The sequence below is a fragment of the Schistocerca americana genome, chromosome 11, assembly GCF_021461395.2.
Source record: "Schistocerca americana isolate TAMUIC-IGC-003095 chromosome 11, iqSchAmer2.1, whole genome shotgun sequence".
NCBI lineage: Eukaryota > Metazoa > Arthropoda > Insecta > Orthoptera > Acrididae > Schistocerca > Schistocerca americana.
The window spans coordinates 46,422,758-46,446,566 of NC_060129.1; the positions used below are offsets into that span (position 1 = coordinate 46,422,758).

The following is a 23,809-nucleotide window of genomic DNA, read 5'->3' on the forward strand; positions in this document are numbered from 1 at the left end:
CAGATACACTATTCAAGAGAAAATAACTATTCTGAACTCTGGTCATCACCCCCATCTCCGACCTTGAGCATCACTATGTTGTTGGCACACATCAGCAATAATCTCCTCATACTGCAGAATGGCACACACGACGAGATCGTTGTCATAATGTACAAAACTGACTAAATCTGCACCCTCCAGTACAACCAGCTCATTACAAGACACGACTTCACGGTCACCACCGTCATCGTCATCAGTGGCAGTCTCTTCCAGGAACGTACTGGCTTTATGAAAACAGTTCATACCACCTGCTAGGCAGCTGAAATAAAGTCCGCGGCTTGTAGTAAGTAATCCCGATAGTTTCACTTCCTGCATCAGCCAGTACTATCAAATGTTGAACCAATTTTTTTTTCCTTTTGAAATTTGCAGTAATGTCCAAATAAAGTGACTGTAGAACACTGGCACAGTTTCCAGGGAAAGCTTTCACTCAAACATTTTCCAAAACTATTTGAGGTAGATGTGCTGCACATCAATCCAAAAGAAGAACGATCCTCTTTTTCTTTTTCATCCTGATGTCCAGTTCTTTTAACCATTTTTCCATTAAAATCTAGCCATCCAAGAATTTTTATTGGGTTTGTATTCCATAGATTTTGCCTTTACACCTTTGCTGTACGTTTGATTTTCTTGTCACACGTGGGTAAATTTGTCAGAGCCATCTGCATTTACGGCGAGACAGAACTGCCATGTGAATTTTACTTTTCTTCCCTCCATGGTGTGAGTCACTCTTTTCGGCTAATGTTTTACTAGGAAGCACACTGTAGAATAGACTGCCCTCATCACAGCTGTAGATGTTTTGAGGTTGATAATCCCTTGCGATACCCAGAAGAAAATTATCAATCCAGTGATGCACCATGACATTGACAACTTTCAGTTCAATGGAAATTGTTCCCTGCAATTCCACGACAATCCTGGTCTTGTCCAAGTCCTTGTAAGCATCCTGGTGAAGCCTTAAAATCACCGATAATGTTCATACGCCTAGCTAAATCTATCGCCTCTGCTTTCAGCACATCGCCATTGACGGGTGGAGCTGCAGCCCATTTTTGCCGGAAACACTTAAAAAGTGCCTTTTCCACATTTACATACCTCCATTCTCGGTGACAGCTGCATTTAGTCGATTTGCACAATTTTTAAAATGTGTTAAAAATACCGTTTTTTGCTGATGACTGTACATAGTGTGGCAAAGTCTGAAGCAGTTTCAGATTTTGTTTTATGTGGATTATCACCCACCTCTCATACGAATTTAACTTCCTGATCTACTGTGTAACTTTTCCTTTTTCTGTTCTCTACGGCTGATCGAAAGCGAATGAATTATAGACCCATAGCTCAACAATAAATGTCAGCAGACAGCTTAACTTCTCAATTGTTACCGAGGAAGAGCTTCTTGTATTGCAAACAACAGAGCCAGCAGAGTCAGGAGTGTCTGTTTCCATGCCAGCGTATCTGGTTAACAGTGTCTCTGTTTCTTGTCTCCGTGGCATCGCCACGACATCAGAAAACGTAAGAAAAATATCACAGGTCTTCTTTTCAAATAGTAATGCTCATTACAGATTCACAATATTCAATTTATTTCGCCAGTATTTGTTCTATAGCAGTACATTACATGAAAATGCTTTAAGTATATTAAAGTTTAACTAAACAATGAAAAATCCAGGATGGAATAATGATAATATTATGAAAAGCTCATATAGCGGTCATGTTGACTTGCAGACAGGCACCACAAAAAGACTAGTAAAGACGTAAGCTTTCAGCCAGAAGACCTTCGTCTGAAATAGATAACATACACGCACACATTTTAACACAAACCCGGTTGATGTGCTTGTGACCACTGTCTCTGGCTGCTGGGGCCAGACTGTGACTGTGCACGATGGGAGAAGCAATCTGGGTGGTGGGGGAACGGACAGCAGAGTACGGGTGGGGGACAGTAAAGTGCCGTTTGTGCCCGTACAGAGATGACGTTCACTTCATACGGTCCTCCTCGAACCGTCAAGTTACCTTCCTCAATATTGATCTCCACCTCAAACGTGGCCACATCAGTACCTCTGTCCATATCAAACCTACCAACCACCAGTAATACCTCCAATTTGAAAGCTGCCACCCATTCCATACTAAGAGGTCCATTCTGTACAGCCTATCCACCTGTGGCCATTGCATCTGCAGTGAGGAGCAGACCCTCTCAAAATATACCGAAGGTCCCATCGAGGCCTTCACAGACGGTAATTATCCCACTAACCTCGCTCAGAAACAGATATCTCTCAGATATTCTCTCCAACCACCCAAGTGTGTGTGTGTGTGTGTGTGTGTGTGTGTGTGTGTGTGTGTGTTTTGAACTGGAGCATTCACACCGGGACACTACACTGCCTCACCGGGCCACTGTGACGCAGCAGTGACTCACACTCGCCACGCGTGACGGACAACGTCACTGTGTTCACAGCAGTCGCCGCTGGACATGCATTACGTTGAATTGGAGTGTTTGCACTGGGACACAGTGCTGCAGATTTGCCAACGGACAGGCACTCTTCTCTGAGACAGTGATGTGAAGCATTCATTGTACACTATACTGTACACAATGTAGCAATGAGTTTAGATTAGATTAACACAGAAGATTTTAAAAGTGAAGTAGAAAATCATCCTGCTATTTGAGATGTCATAAGCAATGACTATAGCAACAAAGTGGTGAAAATGAATGCGTGGCAAGAAATTATAATGAAGTTTGTGCCCAATTTCAACGATAAGAGCATGGATGAAACAAAAAAACAAATTGGTAAGTTGTATGTTCTTTTTTCAAATTTAATACCTTATTTTTCAGAATATAAAAGACTAATGAAATTTAGTTGCTACCCCTGTATGAGGCTAGGAGATTAGTAAACTTCAAGCACATTTGCATCCCTCACCCCTTTTCTTTTGCGTTTACCAGTATCTAGTGTACCATTATGCAGTCTTTATGTGATAAGAAGGGACTAAATGGACGAGTGTGGAAACCGTGAACTCATCCCTACAGGGCAAATGAAGAGAAAATCTAAAAAAATACTTATATTTCAAAATTTTCGTAACAAAATTAAGAGTGCGTCTTACAGTCATCTTAAGGCCCGAAAAATACAGTTAAAATATTATTATCAATTACAATTATTTACACATATATGGCTACGACAATAATTTATTTGTTTATCATAATAGTATTGAGGTACAAGCTCCCGATACTCTATAATTTTAATTGTAAGTTCCAAATAGTTCAGTGAAAGCAAGAATATAGCTGAAACTTCCTGGCAGATTAAAACTGTGTGCTGGACCGAGACTTGAACTCGAGACCTTTGCCTTTCGCAGGCAAGCACTCTACCGACTGAGCCACCCAAGCACGACTCACGCCCAATCCTCACAGCCCTACTTCTGCCAGTACCACATCTCCTACCTTCCAAGCTTAACAGAAGCTCTCCTGCGTACTTTGCAAAACTAGCACTCCTGAAAGAAAGGATATTGTGGAGACATGGCTTAGCCACAGCCTGGGGGAAGTTTCCAGAATGAGATTTTCACTCTGCAGCAGAGTGTGCCCTGATATGAAACTTCCTGGCAGATTAAAACTGTGTGCCGGACCGAGACTAGAACTCGGGACCTTTGCCTTTCGCGGGCAAGTGCTCTACCAACTGAGCTACCCAAGCACAACTCACGCCCCGTCCTCACAGCTTTACTTCTGCCGGTACCTTGTCTCCTACCTTCCAAACTTTACAGAAGCTCACCTGCAAACCTTGCAGAACTAGCACTCCTGAAAGAAAGGATATTGTGGAGACATGGCTTAGCCACAGCCTGGGGGATGTTTCCAGAATGAGATTTTCACTCTGCAGTGGAGTGTGCACTGATATGAAACTTCCTGGCAGATTAAAAGGTAGGAGATGAGGTACTGGAAGAAGTAGGGCTGTGAGGACGGGGCGTGAGTTGTGCTTGGGTGGCTCATTTGGTAGAGCGCTTGCCCGCTAAAGGCAAAGGTCCCGAGTTCGAGTCTTGGTCCGGCACACAGTTTTAATCTGCCAGGAAGTTTTGTATCAACACACACTCCGCTGCAGAGTGAAAATCTCATTCTGGAAGAATATTGCTTGTTACAGTTAACATAGTAATAATTGCACAATGCACATCAAAATTACAATGGCAAGTGAACAATGAGGCCTAACCACATAAACAATCACATAACATTTCTAGCAATTAGATTTTTCACAGCTACCAACGCACTTCGCCTTCAGGGCTAATGAAGTAGTTTGAAAGATCATCCTTGATACTGTTCGCAATATTCCCTCCACAGACGAAGAAAGGTGACATGTCCTGGAATCCCTGAATAGTTAATGTATCCTCAAACGCTATTCCATTGTGATCATGGAAAAAGTTATGGAAGAGGCATCATGTCTTTACAATAGACTCCAGCCGATCATGCAGCAGTGGATGAACATGTAACGAAAGTTTTGTCCTTATTCTCCTCCTCCTCCTCCTCCTCCTCCTCAGAAGTTCTAACAAAAATTCTTCCTCACTCGAGTCCATTTCACTAACTAATCAACTGGAAATACCTGGAGTGAGACAGTGGTGATCCAGGAGTGTTCACCAGAATTACTGGGCCGTCACTGGTGACTGTCACCAGTGTCCCTGTGTGAAACCAGCTTCAGTCTTTTGTTGTGCCTGTCAGCAACTCAACATCTCCGCTATATGCTGAGTAGCAATCTTTCATTTTCATAATGTCGTCAGGATTGGTATTTGGTTTCTCAGACAGGAATAAATAAATGTGTGTTTCAGCATTTTTGGGAATTTAACTCTTATTGGGGTAAAAGTTTTGTTCTTAAAACATATCATCTTTATTAAACTACTGAAGCATTTGTAAAGCTACATATATGAAAACTGGTATCTGACTTCTCAGATAGAAATAAAAGTTACACGTTAACTATTTTTGGCAAATTCAACAACTAAGGGGATGAAATAGGGTGAAAGTTTTCTTGCAAATATTTAATTATGAAAGTGCCTTTGAAGCTAAATCTAAGAAAATTTGTGTTTGGATTCTCAGTTAAGAATTTAAAAAAGTACATGTTTCAGTGTTTTTGGAAATTCTACACCTATGGGTGTGATTCACTGACTCATCATAGCCTACTATGAACCTCTAACTACAGAAGCTTGAAATTTGGAGAGGGTGTTAATCTTATACTACAGACATTGTTTTAGTAAGGGATTGTTCGAAATTCCACCCCTAAAAGGGGGTGGGGGTGTGAAGCAGGGATTTAAGGTGTTTTGAAAATATATCATTACTAAAGCATTAATAACGCATTTTTAAAGTTACATCTATGAAAACTGATATTTTAATTTGTGGTTAGAAATGAAAGGATACGTCTTTTAGTGCTTTTGGAAATTCGACCACTAAGGGAGTGAAATAGGGGATGAAAATTTTTATGTAAATATTTCATTATGAAAGCATTTTTAAAGCTAATTCTAAGAAAATTTGTATCTGGCCTCTCCTTTACAAATTTAAAAAAATACATGATCTTTGGAAATTCACCACTGGGGTTTAAAATTTTTATGAAATTATTTCATGATATAAAGCAATTTTAAAACTAAACCTGTGCAAATCTGTATTTGATTTATCAAAAAACAGGTGTTCAGGGATGAAAGTTTCTACAGAAATGTTATGACAAAAACTCAAAAGACAGGATCAACAAAGACCTCTGATTCTAGTTACTGGAATCGCTTTCTGTTAAGAAGTACATTTGAAAAAGACCATCCTTCTATGGCCTTAATTAGAATGGAAAGTTTAGATGTTGCAATTTGTGAACATAAAAATTCAATTACAAAAATCTGTGTGGATCATATAATCTATGCGAGCGAAGCAGCAGGCGCTAAGTTGGTATTACATAAAAGGCACAAAGGACAATAAATGGTATTGTATGAAAAACTAGAAATTTTCATTTATGGCAGAGTACGTGATAACTGGTTGCTAAATGATAAGCTAAAAGGTAACAATGTAATTTTTTCAAAAATTTCTCCAAAAAAACTGTCTTGGCATCACTTCACAATCATGAAATACCAAATAATCACTATTTGATACACACTGTGACAAACATGTTTATATTTTTTTAAAAATGTATTACCACTGCTTCTACTATCTTAGTAATAAATATTAACAAAAAGTGTCGAACAGTAAAAGAATTTCATAAATCATTTCAGAGTTTGAAAAGCGTTGTCAACAATTCGGTTTGCCCCTGTTTTATATGCATTTGCAGCTGGGCAGACAAAGATTTCGTGTTTGATGACATTTTTCCTTGTTCAAGCTCCAAAGTGTCAAATTTTGCATTTCTGTGAAATTATTTGGCAATGTTCTGCTTTGTTTGATGTGTTTGTCAGACAACAGCTGTGTCTGTTGTGATTTAGAGAAATTTTGACTGACAGCCAATTTGACAAACAAGTTTGCCCATTTACATTTGCATTTGTCAAACAAAAGCCAAATCACTGGCAGATTTCTGAGGTGAAAGACTGTACACATGTTGCTATTGCACCATGCTTTAAGAGTGGAAAACAATTTATGATGCAGTTTATCTCATATCGCAAGTTTCCACAATTGTGAATAGTAAGGACAAAGAAATATCTGGACAAGAATAAAAGATCACCCACCATTACAAAAATGGTAGAGGTGTTACGACTATGACCTCACTCAATACTTCTTTACTTTTTCACACATTACCATAATAATGTCAATGCAAGACACATACTTTAAATCTTCAAAATCTTCTCTGGTTCCAAGGGATCTCCAACTTTTAGGTAGTCTTTGAACAATTGGAATATATTTTCTCATAACTGCAAGTGTGTTTTTTTTTCAATATGAAGGCAAAGTAATTCTAAAAAGTTATTAAAATTTGACTGTCCATTCAGAGAAAGTTGATGTAATCATAAAGTTCTGCGAGTAACACTTTCTTTAGCAGATTTTCATGGGAGACATCTAATGCCGTGGGCTGTACTGCATGCAGTATGGCAAGGAGCTTAGCATCACTGGCTGACACGCTGTGAGCTCCCAATTCTACCTCCGACCACCAGCAATTATTTGTTATTACATACTTATTATTCCTGGAAGGTTCTTGAAATATCTTATGTTTGTTAACATTTGTAGATTCTAAGTCTTTATAAACAAGCATTCTGAAATATGCTATGTTTGTATACACAGCTGCACACACTGGCCAGGAGGTCAGTTCAGTTCTGTTCGTACATTGATGACAGTAATAATTGTGCTTTCAGTTCTAAGTTTTTTACTTCAATATTGGACGTGCCTTTGGAACTGGACCCAACGATGGTTTTGACATGAAAACATGCCATTCTTTGCATCAGCGTCTTGTTTTCTTTTGCTTTCTATACATTGCTAAAACTAGAGTAAGAAATGCTTTGCACTGGTAGCAATACAGACTTGCATCAAACTGCTTAGCAACATGGTAACTACTCATTCTTTTTCTACACAATGTGAAAGCTGCTTTAAAAGTGAGCTTTGTTTTGAAAAATTTGGTTTTTATGTTACCACACTTGTTTGTCAAACCAACGCAAAGGAAAGAGTGGCTCTGACAAAGAAGTCAGAGTGTTTAAGGAGACTTAAAATCGCTAGTAGTAAATGGCCGAGTAATGTAGAGGTAGAAAATTTGAATACTGTGAATAAATTAGAATGATCAATTCACTACTTGCAGATTAGACTCTAGGCAGGCACCACTCAACCCACTTGTAGTGAACCCTTACCTGCATCAGTAGTCACATAATTTTTTAAATAGTTTTTGCTTTGTGCTGGATGTAACAACTTTTATTGTGAATACTTTTAGTCTTGTGTTTGTGATTTCAGGCTTACTAACTTCATAAACAATTGTTTAGCGACTTGTAAGCTTCACTTGTGACAAACAGAATGCAGATACGAGGCCTGTTCAGAAAATAATATTATGAATTACACGCCTTAGGAGATATTTAATGACATACGGTTGACAGCACTGCCTTGTGGATTATCTCCTTTGTACCCACACATTTTTGGAGTGTGCTGTCTCATTTATTTTTCACGATATTGTTACCTGAGTGCAACACGCAAGGTTTTTTTTTTTATTTTTATTTCATGGTTTTCGGGCGCAGAACTGCTACGGTCATTAGCGCCTGGTCTGTGACTTAGGAAAAGGTAAAAAACCGAAACTGGAAACCAACAGCAATGGGAATGTAACTCAAAAAATTGGAGAAACTAAAAACAAAAGGAAAGCTTAAAAAACCACTACAGAAGGGGGTTGGTTGCCCCAAAAAAGAGCTACAAATGACTGACGTCATCTCACTGGCACTAATAAACTCGAGAACGCGATCGGCTGAGCGCGTGTCATCTGCTAAAATGGAAGATATATCAGGTGACAACTGTAGACGGGTGAGTAACGGAGTAAAATAGGGGCACTCAATTAAAAGGTGTCTTACCGTCCACAGCTGAGAGCAGTGGGGACAGAGTGGGGGAGGATTGCCACTTAAAAGATGTCGATGGCTAAAAAGACAGCGCCCTATACGGAGTCTAGATAAAATTACCTCCTCCCGACGACGCATTCGAGAGGAAAAGGTCCAAGCACAGGGAAGAGCTTTCACGTCCCACAATTTATTATTGGGAAGTGTCGACCAATGTGCGTGCCATAAAAGAACAACACGACGACATAAAACACTCCGTAGATCGGCGAAGGGAATCGTGCGAATAGCTGGCCGAAGAAGAGAGACTGCAGCCTTGGCCGCTATATCGGCCGCCTCATTTCCGCAGATACCAACGTGTCCTGGGATCCAGAGGAACGCCACAGAGACGCTCCCCAAGTGGAGCAAGTGGAGGCAGTCCTGAATCCCGTGGACCAGAGGGTGGACAGGATAGAGAGCTTGGAGACTGAGGAGAGAACTGAGAGAGTCTGAGCAGATAACATACTGTATCCGCTGATGGCGCCGGATGTATTGGACAGCCAGGAGAACAGCGTAAAGCTCCGCAGTATAAACCGAACACTGGTCGGCAAGCCGAAATCGAGTTGGGGTGTCGTCAACAATATAGGCACCCCCTACACCAAACGATGTTTTTGAGCCATCAGTGTAAATAAATGTGGCTTCCTTCATTTGTGCACATAGAGCAGCAAATGCCCGACGATAAACAAGTGAATGGGTACCATCCTTGGAAAACTGACAAAGGTCATGGAGCAGGCAGGTCCGAGGACGGAGCCAAGGCGGTGCTGTACCCCAAGTTGTCAAGAAAGTTTTAGGAAAGTGGATGGAAAGAGAATGGAGCAGTTGACGGAAGCGGACTCCCAGTGGTAGTAGGGGGGAAGGGCGGCCTGCATACCCTAAATCCAAGGAGGCGTCAAAAAGAGTGTCATGGGCCAGATTAGCAGGCATGGAAGACAGATGGCTAGCATAACGACTCAGGAGGACAGTTCGCTGATTGGACAGCGGAGGTTCAGCAGTCTCAGCATAAAGGCTTTCCACAGGGCTGATGTAAAAAGCTCCTGACACTAAACGTAATCCACGGTGGTGGACAGAGTCGAGACGCCGAAGAATAGACGGCCGAGCAGAGGAGTAAACTATGCTTCCATAGTCCAATTTCGAGCGCACTAAGGCGCGATAGAGGCAGAGAAGGACCACTCGGTCCGCTCCCCAGGAGGTACCATTCAGGACACGGAGAGTGTTGAGGGATCGAAGACAGCGAGCCGAAAGATAGGAAATGTGGGAGGACCAGCACAGTTTTCTGTCAAACATAAGACCCAAGAATTTAGCAACGTCCGAAAATGGAAGGTTGACAGGACCTAGATGTAAGGAAGGCGGAAGAAACTCCTTACGTCGCCAAAAATTAACACAAACGGTCTTACTGGGAGAAAAACGGAAGCCGGTTTCGATGCTCCAAGAGTGGAGGTGATCGAGACATCCTTGAAGACGTCATTCAAGAAGGCTGGTCCGTTGAGAGATGTAGTAGATCACAAAATCGTCCACAAAGAGGGAGCCCGAGACGTCAGGAAGGAGACAATCCATAATTGGATTTATGGCAATGGCAAACAGTACAACACTTAGCACGGAGCCCTAGGGTATTTCATTTTCTTGGGAGAAAGTACGGGAGAGAGTAGTGTTCACACGCACTCTAAATGTGCGCTCTGCCATATATTTGCAAAGAAAAAGGGGCAGCCGACCTCGAAAGCCCCAAGAGAACAGTGTGTGGAGGATGCCTGTCCTCCAACAGGTATCGTAGGCTCTCTCCAGATCAAAAAATATTGCTACTGTTTGGCGTTTCCGGAAAAAATTGTTCATGATATAAGTGGAGAGAGCAACAAGATGGTCAACTGCAGAACGATGCTTTCGGAAACCGCATTGGGCAGGTGTTGAAAGACTGCGGGACTCCAGCCACCAAGCTGAATGGCAATTCACCATACACTCCAAAACCTTACATACACTACTCGTGAGAGAAATGGGGCGATAGCTAGAGGGGAGATGTTTGTCCTTTCCAGGTTTTGCAACAGGAACGACGATAGCTTCCCGCCATCGTCTGGGAAAAGTACTGTCGGTCCAAATTCGATTATAAAGGCGAAGAAGGTAACGCAGACTATGGTGTGATAAATGCAGCAACATTTGGATGTGAATACCATCCGGTCCTGGGGTGGAGGAGCGAGAAGAAGAGAGTGCAGGTTGGAGTTCCTGCATGGAGAAAACAGTATTGTAGCTTTCGTGATTTTGAGATGAGAAAGCAAGAGGTCGCACTTCTGCTGCGCGTTTCTTCGGGAGAAACGCTGGTGGGTAATTTGAAGAGCTCGAAATCTCAGCAAAGTGTTGACCCAATGAGTTAGAAATTGCGACGGGGTCCACTAATGTGTCATGCGCGACAGTGAGCCCAGAGTCCGGAGAGAACCTAGGGGCGCCAGATAACCGTCGAATCTGTCTCCAAACTTCCGAGGAGGGAGTGAAGGTGTTACATGAGCTAATAAAGAAGTTCCAGCTTGCGTTCTTGCTATCGCGGATGACGCGACGGCATCGCACATGGAACTGCTTATAGTGGATACAGGTGGCCAAAGTAGGATGGTGTCTGAAAACGCGAAGAGCACGTCGCTGCTCACGTAGTGCGTCACGGCATGTTTCTTTCCACCAAGGAACTGGGGGGCGCCCGCAGCTGTAATAATAACGTCTGTAATATGAGTGACCTCATCGTCGACGCTAGGAAAGTGACGGTCATCGAATGTCGCTAGAGATGAAAAAAGTGTCCAATAGGCTTGGGCGAACTTCCAGTGTCACGGGCGCATATATGGCAGTTGTGGCTGCAATCGTAGGACACGTGTAAAGTGGTCACTCGAGTGTGTATCAGCAAGGGCGAACCATTCGAAGCGCGGAGCTAGCGGAACAGTACCGACCAAAAGGTCTAAATGAGAGAAATTTGTCAACATGTAAGTGTTAGTGGCAATTTTTGAAATGTGAAATTTTCTGGAGCAAAGCTGCAACATAAAATTTTGCATGAAACTGGGGAAACTTTTACAGACATGTTTCTGCTTTTGAAATGAGCTTATGGAGATGATGCTCTGGGTCATATGCAATGTTACAAATTGCTTTCACAATTTAAACACGGTCATCAGCCAATTTAAGATGATCCTCGAGCATGAAGGCCTTCCACTTTAACTGATGAAATGTGTAAGTTGCTGACTGCATGTCACAGAATTTGAAGAAGCGATTAACAGTTAGTCCCTGTGGCACAAATTCATGATGAAAGTAATCCTTCCAAGCCAAAGAAAACTATCGCCACAGCTTTGAAATTTGACCTACCCTGATAGCTTTTTCTAGTTGTGGAGAACCTTTACTGACCCATTGTGAAACCGACTCTCAGTCTTAACATCATAACCATACATCCGCATCTCATCCAGAGTTACCTTTCTCTTTAAGAACACCTCATTTTCATTTGCGTGATCCAAAAGCTCTTCACAGACTGTGAGCCGAAGGTCTATCTGAACTCGAAACATGAGCCGTTGGATCAACTTGTTGGCAACACAATGCATCCACGATGCTGTGTCAGGATTTTGTGACACGATACAAATGAAACGTTACATTATTCTGCAATCTCTTCGATAGTCAGTCTTCGATCGGCACATACAACTTTCTGGACCTTCCTGACACGAGCGGCATCGGTAGTTGTGGAAGGGTGTCCCAAACGAAGGTAATCTTTAATTTCCATCCGCCATTTTTAAGCTGAGTAGACCGTTCGTAAACCGAGTATGGGTCGAGCACTCGTCTCCACAGGCTTCCCGCATCATTCGGTGTGTGTCTGTAAAGGTTTTCTCAAGTATCGTGCAAAATTAAACGTAGAGGCACTGTTCCTCTAAATCTGTCAAAATTTGCGAACTGTGCGACACAATGTTCTACCGAATTCCACACCGAACAACAACTAACAGCCATACGACGACCAAACTTCTGGCAGTTACACATTAAACACAGCCACGTGCAAGGATGCCAACCGCTTTTCGCTCCGACACACCACTAGTGCAAAATTACAAATAATTCAGAATTTTTTGTACAGACCTCGTATGTCTACACAAACCTCATCGAAGAGGGAGCAGGTCGCATCCGACCCGATTGTGCCGTCTATTTTGTCTCCTACCACCACTAGGGCTAACATCCCCCAATGGGTGTCCGGGCATTTTTTAGCAGATAGTGTAATATTCTCAAATTCTGCTAAACTAGGAGTATATAATCACTGCACAATAGTCGTATCTGACTTACTAACCCAGCGTGTTCTTTACTCGAAATAGTCAACCGAACCCCCATATTTAGGACGACAGCATATCAAATCGATAGAGATCTAAAGTTCTTACAATTATTACCACAAAATGCAGTGGTGTGCAAAACTTAACAATGAAAGTAGCTTTCGTACCATGTATTGCTGCCAAGTAGCATATCTCCTCGACACTTGGACCATACTGCTACAGTACGAGAGGCAAATGAAAGAGCTGCACAATGAGACGGGCAGAAATGATACTTTTGTTAACAGACGATAATTAAACTTAAGTCGCTGCTATTTATGGCGGACCTCTGGACGTGGGTCTTAATATGGTGTGTTATTACTGTGGACAGCAATGCACACTCCGCAGTGTTCCCCATGCTGGCCGGGAGCTCAGTAAGGAGTACTTGTCATAAGGCACTCCATTACTCCACCAACATGACTGACTACTACTGGGTCGTCACTGGTCCGTGTGGATGTGCTGCAATAACCATCCGTGCATCCATCCATCCCTCCATCTCCCCCCCTCCCCCCACCTTGTTCCCCCCAAAACTCCTTATGAACATTAGGGTTAGCATGGGAGTGCACTGCACACAAGACATTGCCGTTTGTGGTGATCACACTCCGTATTAAGAAACACATCCCAAATTCTGTAATGTCCGGAGGACCATCAAATAGCAGCAACTTTAGTTTAATTGTCGTTTTTGAATAAAAGTATCATTTCTGTTCACGTCATCGCACATTTCTATCAGTTATGTTCTGTACTATACTGTAACAGTTCTTTGAACATATGGTCCACATTTGATCAACTTACATTATTTGTCAAAGACACATGACGCGATATTTACAGTTTTCCACACCAGTGTAATTGTACACCTGTATCTATATTCTGCAAAGCACAGTGAAGCGTACAGCAGAGTGTATGTCCCATTGTACCAGTTATTAGGGCTTCTTCCCATTCTATTCACAACTGGAGTGTGGAATGAGCGAGTGAATGTTTCCGTGCATGCTGTAATTATTCGTATCTTATCCTCACGATCCCCGTGTGAGCGATACACTGGGAGGTTGTACTGTGTTGCTGGAGTTGTCACTTAAAGCTGGTTCTTTAAACAGTTAGCAGACTTTCTCGGGATAGTTTACGTTTATCTTCGAGAGTCTGCCAGTTCAGTTTATTCCGTGTATCTGTGACACTTTCCCACAGATCAAACAAACCTGCGACCATTTGTGCTGTCCTCCTTTGTACAAATTCAATATCACCTGTTAGTCATATTTAGTACGGGTCCCACACGCTCGAGCAATATTCTAGAGCTGGTCGTACAAGTAATTTTTAAGCAATGTCGTTTGTAGTCCGATTGCAAATGTTCAAATGTGTGTGAAATCTTATGGGACTTCAAGTCATCAGTCCCTAAGCTTACACACTACTTAACCTGAAATATCCTAAGGACGACGACACACACCCACGCCCGAGAGAGGACTCGAACCTCTGCCGGGACCAGCCGCACAGACCACGACTGCAGCGCCTTAGACCGCTCGGCTAATCCCGCTCGGCAGTCCGATTGCGCTTCCCCAGTATTCTACCAATACATCAAAGTCTATCACCTGCTTTAACCACAACTGAACCTATGCAATCATTCCATTTTGTACGCCTGAAAAGTGTTACATCCAAAAAGTGTTATATCCAGTATTCGTACAAGATGTCCGATTCCAACTGTAACTCACTGATATTACAGTCATAAGATACTATGTTTTTCGCTCTGTGAAGTGCACAATTTTACATTTCTGAACATTTAATGGAAGTTGCGAATCTTTGCACCATTTAGAAATTTTATCAAGACCTGACTGAGTATTTATGCAGCTTATTTCAGACAGTACTTCATTACAGATAACTGATTCATCAGCAAAAAATCTGAGGTTATTATCAATATTACCTGCAAGGTTATTAATATAAGATGAACAGCAAAGGTCTCAACATACTTCCTTGGGGCACACGTGAGGTTACGTCTGCATCTCACGAGGACTTTACATCTGAGATAATGTTTGCGTCCTTCCTAACAGAAAGTCCTCAATCCAGTCACAAATTTCACTTGTTACCCCACACGATCGTACTTTTGACGATAAGCGTACGTGTGGTACTGAGTCAAATGCTTTTTGGCAATCAGGAAATACTGCATCTACCTGACTGCCCTGATGCAATACTTTCAGTGCAACTCGGGTTTGGAAAGTACCCATACTAATTTCAATTAGAAATCACTCTACTTTCCTGCCCTGTACGCCATCTCCGCAGACACCAGCACCACCTCCTTACCTCCATTCGGTGGCGAGATGCGGGTGCACCGAGGAATGTACCTCACCTGGCAAGCCTCTCGTACTCCTCCCGGATCTCCTGTGGCGTCTTGGTCCTCTGCACGATCTCCCAGCCGTCGGCCTTCAGCCCCCGAGTGCCCAGCGTGTCGTAGATAGCCCGCTGGTGGGGGTCGCTCAGGACTGCAACACAATTTGTTCGATTGTCGAGCACTGACCCTGTACGCGATAGCGATTTTGATAACTGCAACTAAGCGATGTACAACAACACAATTTTACATTAAAAATTAAAAGTCACGTTTAGTATATCACACTATTGTCGCGGTCTTCAGTCTGACGACTTTTGTTTCAACTGTCCACGCCAGTATATCCCGTGCAACCGTCTTAATCTGTGCGTAACTACTGCGATTTGCCCCCACTTATTGTATTTGTTGCTAAGTCTCCCTCTACAATTTTTATCACTGCAAATGCCTGCCATTTCCAAACTGATACCATCTTGATGCATCCCAGGGTGTACACACAGACGAGAAAAAAAAAAAAAATCCTGGATTTCCCAGTTAAAAATGCACTTTTCCCCCCAGGTGAAAGTACATCTTACCCTCACTAAATGACAATATACTTTGCCTCGGAGCTATAGTAACTTTTCAATCCTGCGAATGGTGAAGGGTTTATATACTGTCTTAAGACTTTGACACTTTAGAATACAAAACCCAACACATAACAACAAATTTTGGAAAGATTTTTGATACGTGGCAACATCTACGCGGCATATTTTTGTGTTACCAACATATAAGCATGAATTCCACCAAATACAGCACGGTAGCTTCCAAAGCATTGAAATCAACAATGCAACGTGCTTTTTTCAGCCAATCGTAGCTCACGTCAGGTGATCTCACCAGCCGATATTCAGAGCATAGGACACGTGATGTAGACAGCCAATAGCAACATCATTTTTAAGTAGCACGAACACACAATTAGGAAAAGTTAACGGTTCGAATTAAAACACATATAGCATTGCAACAAGAAAAGCTAAGCTTTCACATATAATATTGGTCATCAAAAATTTTTGCTTTATTTCGCGAGGCTGTTGTAGGCAGGATCCTAAGGCCACAGCTTAAATTGCAGCAGCTGAATATTACTGACAAATTTCACTGCCGTGACCAAACATTTTGTGGATTATTTGGTCAAATACATTTTATATTGTGCACTTTGACATATTTTAGGATATTATTTTGCATAACTTGTAGCTGATGAAAAAGCTAAAATAAATATGAAAAACTATCATTGAAGCTTGGCCATTTATCAGATGTGTTACCCTTTAAGATACACCAAACACATACATGCCACTAAAATTTTAAATAATGGCATAAATGGCCGGTCTTCTTGGCCCGAAATTTTTCTAAATGGCTGGTCCTCAGTGTTTCAAGTTTTGATTGAGACTAACACATTCATCACACATTCTCACATGTAACAATTCATCTTGCATAAAAGGAAACTGAAAATAATCACCATCCACAATATTTTCCCACAACCTGTTAGAAATGTAAACAATTGTAACACTATGTTCATCAAAATGAAGCCTACTAGAACATGCATCGAAAGCAGTTTGTTATTACGAAGTATCGCATTGTCTTTGACACATTCTGCTGTTTGTAGATGCTTGTGTGTACACCGTTTTGTCACTGTAAATAATATATTTTCTTTGCAACTAAAGTTTTATTTTTGCGTTATTCTCTTGTTTATGTTTTACTGCTGCAGTATTATTCTGTAGTAGTGTACACCGTAGATGCGTACGAGAACGGACCGCAAGTAGAGATGGTAAAGGGAAGGACTCCAGTTCGGAGAGAAGGGACCGCACACGAACCGCAATCGTCAGCCCCGACCTGAGCCGCCGATGTGGGAGATGGACTGCCGCGGGCGGGAAAAGGAGACGGTAATTCGGATGCTCAGAAGAGCTACGAATGTGTGCATCTGAAGCATCTGATGCCTGCAACACGATCACAGACTGTTGCAGAATGCCAGGAAGCCTTTGTGAGGTTAGGGGAAAGCGGCAGGGTAAACCTGCTGTGGGTCCGTAGTCGTGCAGTAATTGATGGCAATAAACGAGCCGATAGACTGTTGCAGAATGCCAGGAAGCCTTTGTGAGGTTAGGGGAAAGCGGCAGGGTAAACCTGCTGTGGGTCCGTAGTCGTGCAGTAAACGAGCCGATAGACTGCCCGGGGCAGGCGCGACAACTCCAGCTGTCCGACAGTGACTGTGGCAATGGTGATATGAAAACCCCCTAGCTGCATTACAAATAGCACACACAATATTGGACTATGAAAAAATGTAGCAAGGTAATGGTGCCGAAGCCGTGTTTTGAGAGAAGTTCTGTAACCCGGGGGCTGAAAAGAAGACAAATTAAACACACGGCTGGTCTTACGGTTGACCACAGGAGCTTAACCCTCAAACTGTGGGCAATTTTCCAATTTTTTCATGCAAAATTGAGGGGTATTTTTATTCCTGAGGTAGTATAGTTCTAAGGACAGAATTATAGGAATTCAACAAGAAAATAAAAACTTACTTTAAAGTTGCTTTTTAATTGACATTTAACATAAACATAAACCAGGCCAGCCATCTTAATGCCATGCACTATGTTATTAATACCATTAATGTATGAAAATGATGAAGAGATATACTAGAGACTTGTAATGGATCTGGGAGATATTATTTTTACCGTATTTGTCGATACCGAATTGTAAATGTTTTCTCATATTTTTTGTCAGAATTTATTATAATTTGTCTTATTACATGTTAATTTACTTCTGTTTTTGAGAGTGAAAGCATATTGATTACTATTAGTAAATGTATCGAAGAATAGCAAAGAGACTGATTACAAGTGGAAGCTTGTGTGTTGTGTAAAACATCATTGACGTTGGAGTCGTCTTTGACTATAGTCAGTCGACAGCTAACTCTTGGTGTGTGTTGACGGAAGAACAATGTGAAGATCGCCGTCATAAATAATTTTGAATTATGTTACTATTTTTTTTTTGTATTAACTGTAAAAAAGAAATTACATTTGAAGAAATGGTATTTGAAACACCAAAATGAGGCAAACACGTTGAACCACGTCTTTTCTGCAACCGACAAAGATGCATTGTGGAATCATACTTAGAAAACTGAAGCCAAGACTAATATCGCCTTGCAAATGTCTAACGGAAAAGATACCGTCACGAAATATGGCAAATTTAAGTAAATAAAAAATAGTGACCATATTTTCAACTTGTGTCTTAGCCGGGATGCCATATTTCAGACTGTATGCGAAATTTTTTATGACTGTCGCTGTAGCTGTATGGCCTTTGCTATTCGTTTTAACAATAGGTACTACTCATACACCAATACCACAATCTTGCGAATCAGTGCCGATGACCACACTTTTAGCGCCAAACAACTTTAAACCCGTACATCCACTGACGATGATTCTCCAGCCCGATGTGAGTAGCCAGTCACGTTACTCATGTGTAATTTCCTATGCTTCGCAGATGAAGTTAGCGGCTATTTTGTTTTACTCATAGCAATTCAAGCTGTGCTCTCAGGTCCCACCATAATCCCTAATTTCCTCCTTGGAAATACTCTGGAAAAAACAATGTGACATTTGTGACAACCAAAATTATCAATTTCATTCCTGATAATTACATTCCCAGCAATTTAAGCCATGCTATTATGTGCCAACATAACCAGAAACCTGAAAATAGCAACATATTTGGAAAAAAAACCAGCCAAATTCTGTGATGAAGAAGTTTATAAGATTGAACGTTTTTAATTGACTACAACCAAGGAAAAAGTACTGCAAACTACTGCATACAATGAAAGATCCGGGTACACCGTAAGTGCACTTTATCCGAGACAGGCTTTAATAGATAGAAAGTGTGCTCTTAGTATTTTTAGTTCTTTGAAGTATGGCCAGCAGGAATTCTGTTTGTAATGCCTGTGATTGTTCTCACTGCTTGTTTTGCCACACAAACACTGTTCTTGTATCAGAAGAGTTGCATCATAGGATATTTTCAGGTAGCATCCAGAGGTGGAAGAAAACATAGTTAATCATAACTGTGAACATTGAGACAACAGTGTTGAGTCATGTACAGTGTTACTGAAATGGTCAGCTATTAGGCGAGTGCCACACTGAAGACAGTAGAGACATCAAGAAGGAGTAAAAATGCATTACACTGTGAGTTGGTGGTGGCAAACACAAAGTGATGGCACAAACATGTACCTCCATTTTGTGAGCTCTCAGAAATACAGACGTGGTGTAAATCCAACAGGAAAAGTAGGCTTACATGGCAGAGTGGAGTACAAGAATAGTAGAACAGTGTATAAAATGGTGTAAAGTATGAACGAATACTCTATTTACTGTTTTCATTTACTGATTTCTCAATTTTGAGTTTGTTTACTTTAGTACAAAATGCACACAATTCTAACCAAAGACAAATTTGGATAAAAAAGTACTCAGTGTATTGAAAACTGACATATACAGATCTGTATCTCAATTGGTGTAACTTTTACCATCCAACTCGGAAGAGAGCTTTGCTGAACACCCTAATACACAGAGCCTGGACTATTTTGTACAAGATGACTGCAGGTGCAAGATTAATCATGTGGTAACAGTGCTCAGACAGAACAGGTATTCGGTGCATTATATGAGGTCAATGCTGTCAAGGAAGCAGAGACGTGATGCTGCTTAACAAAGTGAGGAAGGTCAACACACAGTACAGCTTCCATTTTGTGGTGCAACAACTACTAAAATAGGTAGAGTCCTAAAATGGCAAGCAAGCAGACCAGTCTTTCACCCATCCAGTAGCATTAAGGAATGTTAGGACTTGACCAAGATAATCTCAGTCTGAGAGTGCCAGGGATGAATAACATTCCTTGGGGGTGTGGTAGCTGTTATGTGGGACAGTCTATATGGACTATTGTCAATTGCTGTATTGAATGTCAGTGTCACTAAAGTGCAAGAACTTTGAAAACTCAGCAGAGGCTGAGCACAGCCTGTAAATGAGTGTAAGATTATGTTCGAAACAACAACTAGGAGAATTTCCCTCCTACCAGTGGCTTACAAAATTCTTTGAAAAGCATTACAAGAAAGGCTGAAAAGCTAACTGGAGCAACAATTAGGAAAGCACCATATAGGGTTTAGAAAAGGATGTTCTGTGTGGTGTGAAAATCTGAAATTCATAATCTGATATACAGAAACAAGAGCCAAAAGAATTTATATAACATCCACAGACTTCAAAAAAGCATATGATTTGAATCACGAAAAGAAGTTATTCAAAGAAATTATTCAACACAAATCAGTTGTAAACATAAAAGACACACTAACAAATACAAAATTAAATATTTAGATGATAGCTCCAAATCCTTTAGGACCAAAACTGATGTAAGACAAGAAGATGGATCACCCCACTGTGTTCAATTTTTTTTTTTAGGTGGGGTTTAAGGGCGCTCAACTACTGAGGTCATTAGCGCCCAGTCACTGTTGTTAGAGCACATGGAATCTAGTAAAACTCAAGGGGAGGGGGGACACCAGAGAGACCTGACAAAGATGCAGATAAAATAAGTAAAAAGGTTAGATGTCTTTGGACAAGCCAGTCAAAGTTATAAAACGCAGAACACGAGCAGCTGCTCGAGCGTCATCAGCTAAAATATCCGGTAAAGTAGATGGCAGGGACAGGACAACACGAGATTGACTAAAGCGGGGACACGACAATAAAACATGGCGCACTGTTAATGCCTGACCACAAGGGCACTGTGGGGCTGGGTCACCAGAAAGCAGGTAGCGGTGGCTAAACCGGCAATGCCCAATCCGCAACCTGGTCAGAAGGACCTCCTCTCGCCGAGATGGACGGGAGGAGGTTGTCCAAGCAGTTGGGAGCGCTTTTACTGCCCGGAGCTTGTTTCCTTGGAGGGATGACCAAGCATCCCACCACAACGACACAAGCCTCTTACAAACATCCCCACGAACGTCAGATGACGGGACACAATGGGAGGCTGGCCGAGGCAGGAGGACTGCAGCCTCGGCTGCAGCATCCGCAGCCTCATTCCCAGGCACTCCTACACGTCTGGGAACCCACAGAAAGCTGACAGGAGAACCATTAGCAGCGAAAGAATGGAGGGACTGCTGTATCCGTTGAACCAAGGGATGGACCGGATAGGGAGCTCCAAGGCTCTGAAGAGCACTGAGTGAGTCAGAGCAGAGTACATACGATGAATGGTGGTGGCAGCGGGAATACTGAACGGCCTGATGGAGGGCAAAAAGCTCGGCCGTAAAGCTCGAATATTGGTCGAGGAGCCGGTATTTAAAGGCGGCGGCCCCGACGACAAAGGCACAGCCGACACCATCGTCAGTTTTGGAGCCATCGGTGTAAATAAAGGTGTGACCGGCAAGTCGAGCACGAAGTTCGACAAACCGTGAGCAATACACTGCAGCCGGAGTACCCTCCTTCGGGAGTGAGCTAAGGTCGAGATAAATATGAACCGGAGCCTGGAGCCAAGGTGGTGTCGGGCTCTCACCCTCTCTGAAGGTGGTAGGGAGGGCAAAATCCAATTGTCGAAGCAGGCGACGGAAGCGGACTCCGGGGGGCAGCAGGGCAGACACATACAACCTGTACTGACGGTCGAGAGAATCGGCGAAGAAGGACTGGTAAGAGGGGTGGTCGGGCATAGACAACAGCCGGCAGGCATACCGACATAGCAGTACGTCGCGCCGGTAGGTCAATGGTAATTCGGCAGCTTCAGCATAAAGACTCTCGACAGGACTAGTGTAGAAGGCTCCTGTCGCAAGACGTATCCCCCGATGGTGGATGGAGTTAAGACGGCGTAAGAGGGATGGCCGAGCAGACGAGTAGACAAAGCTCCCATAATCCAGCTTCAATCGGACTATGGACCGATACAAGCGAAGCAGGACAGTGCGATCCGCTCCCCAAGATGAACCACTAAGAACTCTGAGGACATTAAGGGAACGTGTACAACGGGCCGCCAACTAAGAGACATGCGGAGACCAACACAGTTTCCTGTCCAACGTGAGCCCTAGAAACTTAGTTGTTTCCACGAATGGGAGAACAACGGGACCGAGATGTAAGGATGGCGGAAGGAACGCTTTATATCGCCAAAAGTTGATACAAACCGTCTTCTCTTCAGAGAACCGGAAGCCATTTGCCACGCTCGATGAGTATAGGCTGTCTAGACAACGCTGAAGGCAGCACTCCAGGAGGCATGTTCTCTGGGCACTGCAGTAGATCGCGAAGTCATCGACAAAGAGAGAGCCTGAGACATTAGGTGGAATGCAATCAATAATTGGATTGATCGCGATGGCAAAAAGGGCTACGCTCAAGATGGAGCCCTGAGGCACTCCGTTCTCCTGGAGGAAGACGTCGGACAATACGGGACCCACACATACCCTAAACTTTCGATCCGTTAAAAAGGAATCGATAAAAAGGGGCAGGCGACTGCGTAGGCCCCACCTGTGCATAGTGCGGAGGATACCTCCTCTCCAACAGGTATCATAAGCCTTCTCCAAATCGAAGAACACGGCTACCGTTTGGCGCCTTTGCAAAAAGTTGTTCATGATGAATGTCGACAAGGTCACAAGGTTGTCAACAGCGGAGCGGCGGCGACGAAAGCTGCATTGGACATTGGTAAGTAGCCGTTGAGATTCAAGAATCCAAACTAATGGAGCATGAACCATGCGCTCCATCACCTTACAGACACAGCTTGTAAGAGAAATGGGGCGGTAACTAGAAGGAAGGTGTCTATCCTTCCCGGGTTTGGGTATAGGAACAACGACGGTGTCACGCCAACGCATGGGGACCTGACCTTCGGTCCAGACGCGATTGTAGGTACGAAGAAGGAAGCTTTTACCCGCCGGAGAAAGGTGTGCCAGCATCTGAACATGAATGGCATCTGGCCCCGTAGCAGAGGATCGGGACAGTGCAAGCGCACGTTCGAGTTCCCGCATAGTAAAGGGGGCATTATAAGTGTCCAGATTCAGCGAGTGGAAGGAAGGTCGCCGAGCCTCTTCTGCCTCTTTCCTGGGAAGGAAGGCAGGGTGGTAACGGGCGGAGCTTGAAACCTCCATGAAAAACCGGCCGAAGGCGTTGGAGACAGCCACAGGATCAACGAGGACCTCATTACCTGAGGTCAGGCCAGGTACCGAGGAGTGGGCCTTAATGCCCGACAGCCGGCGCAGGCCACTCCATACGACAGAAGAGGGAGTAAAACTGTTAAAGGAGCTGGTGAAAGAGGCCCAACAAGCTTTTTTGCTGTCTTTGATGACTCTACGGCATTGCGCTCGGAGTCGTTTGTATCCAATACAATTTGCCAACGTAGGATGGCGGCGAAAGGTGCGTAAAGCATGTCGTCGAGCACGGATAGCGTCTCTACAAGCCTTGTTCCACCAGGGGACGGAAACGCGACGTGAAGAAGAGGTAGTACGAGGAATGGAACGTTCGGCAGCATTGATGATAACAGCCGTGAGGTATGCGACCTGACTGTCACAACTGAGAAAATCGTGGTCCGGAAAGGTCGCCAGGGAGGAGTAAAGTCCCCAGTCAGCTTTCGGTATGTTCCAGCTCGAAGGACGTGGGGATGCAGTGTGGTGCAGGAGACGAACGACACAGGGGAAGTGGTCGCTCGAATAGGTGTCAGAAAGGACATACCACTCGAACCGACGGGCAAAAGTGGTAGAACAGATCGAGAGGTCCAAGTGGG

At 43.0% G+C, this 23,809-nt stretch overlaps 1 protein-coding gene across 1 annotated transcript in view; it reads right to left on the minus strand.

Moving 5' to 3' along the window:
* Positions 1–23,809, minus strand: part of LOC124553940 (dnaJ homolog subfamily C member 11) — a 128,503-nt gene that overhangs the window by 91,303 nt on the left and 13,391 nt on the right. Inside the window, exon 3 of the mRNA XM_047127958.1 lies at positions 15,118–15,250. Coding sequence (XP_046983914.1) covers positions 15,118–15,250 — 133 coding nt within the window. The remainder of the gene's footprint in view (positions 1–15,117; positions 15,251–23,809) is intronic.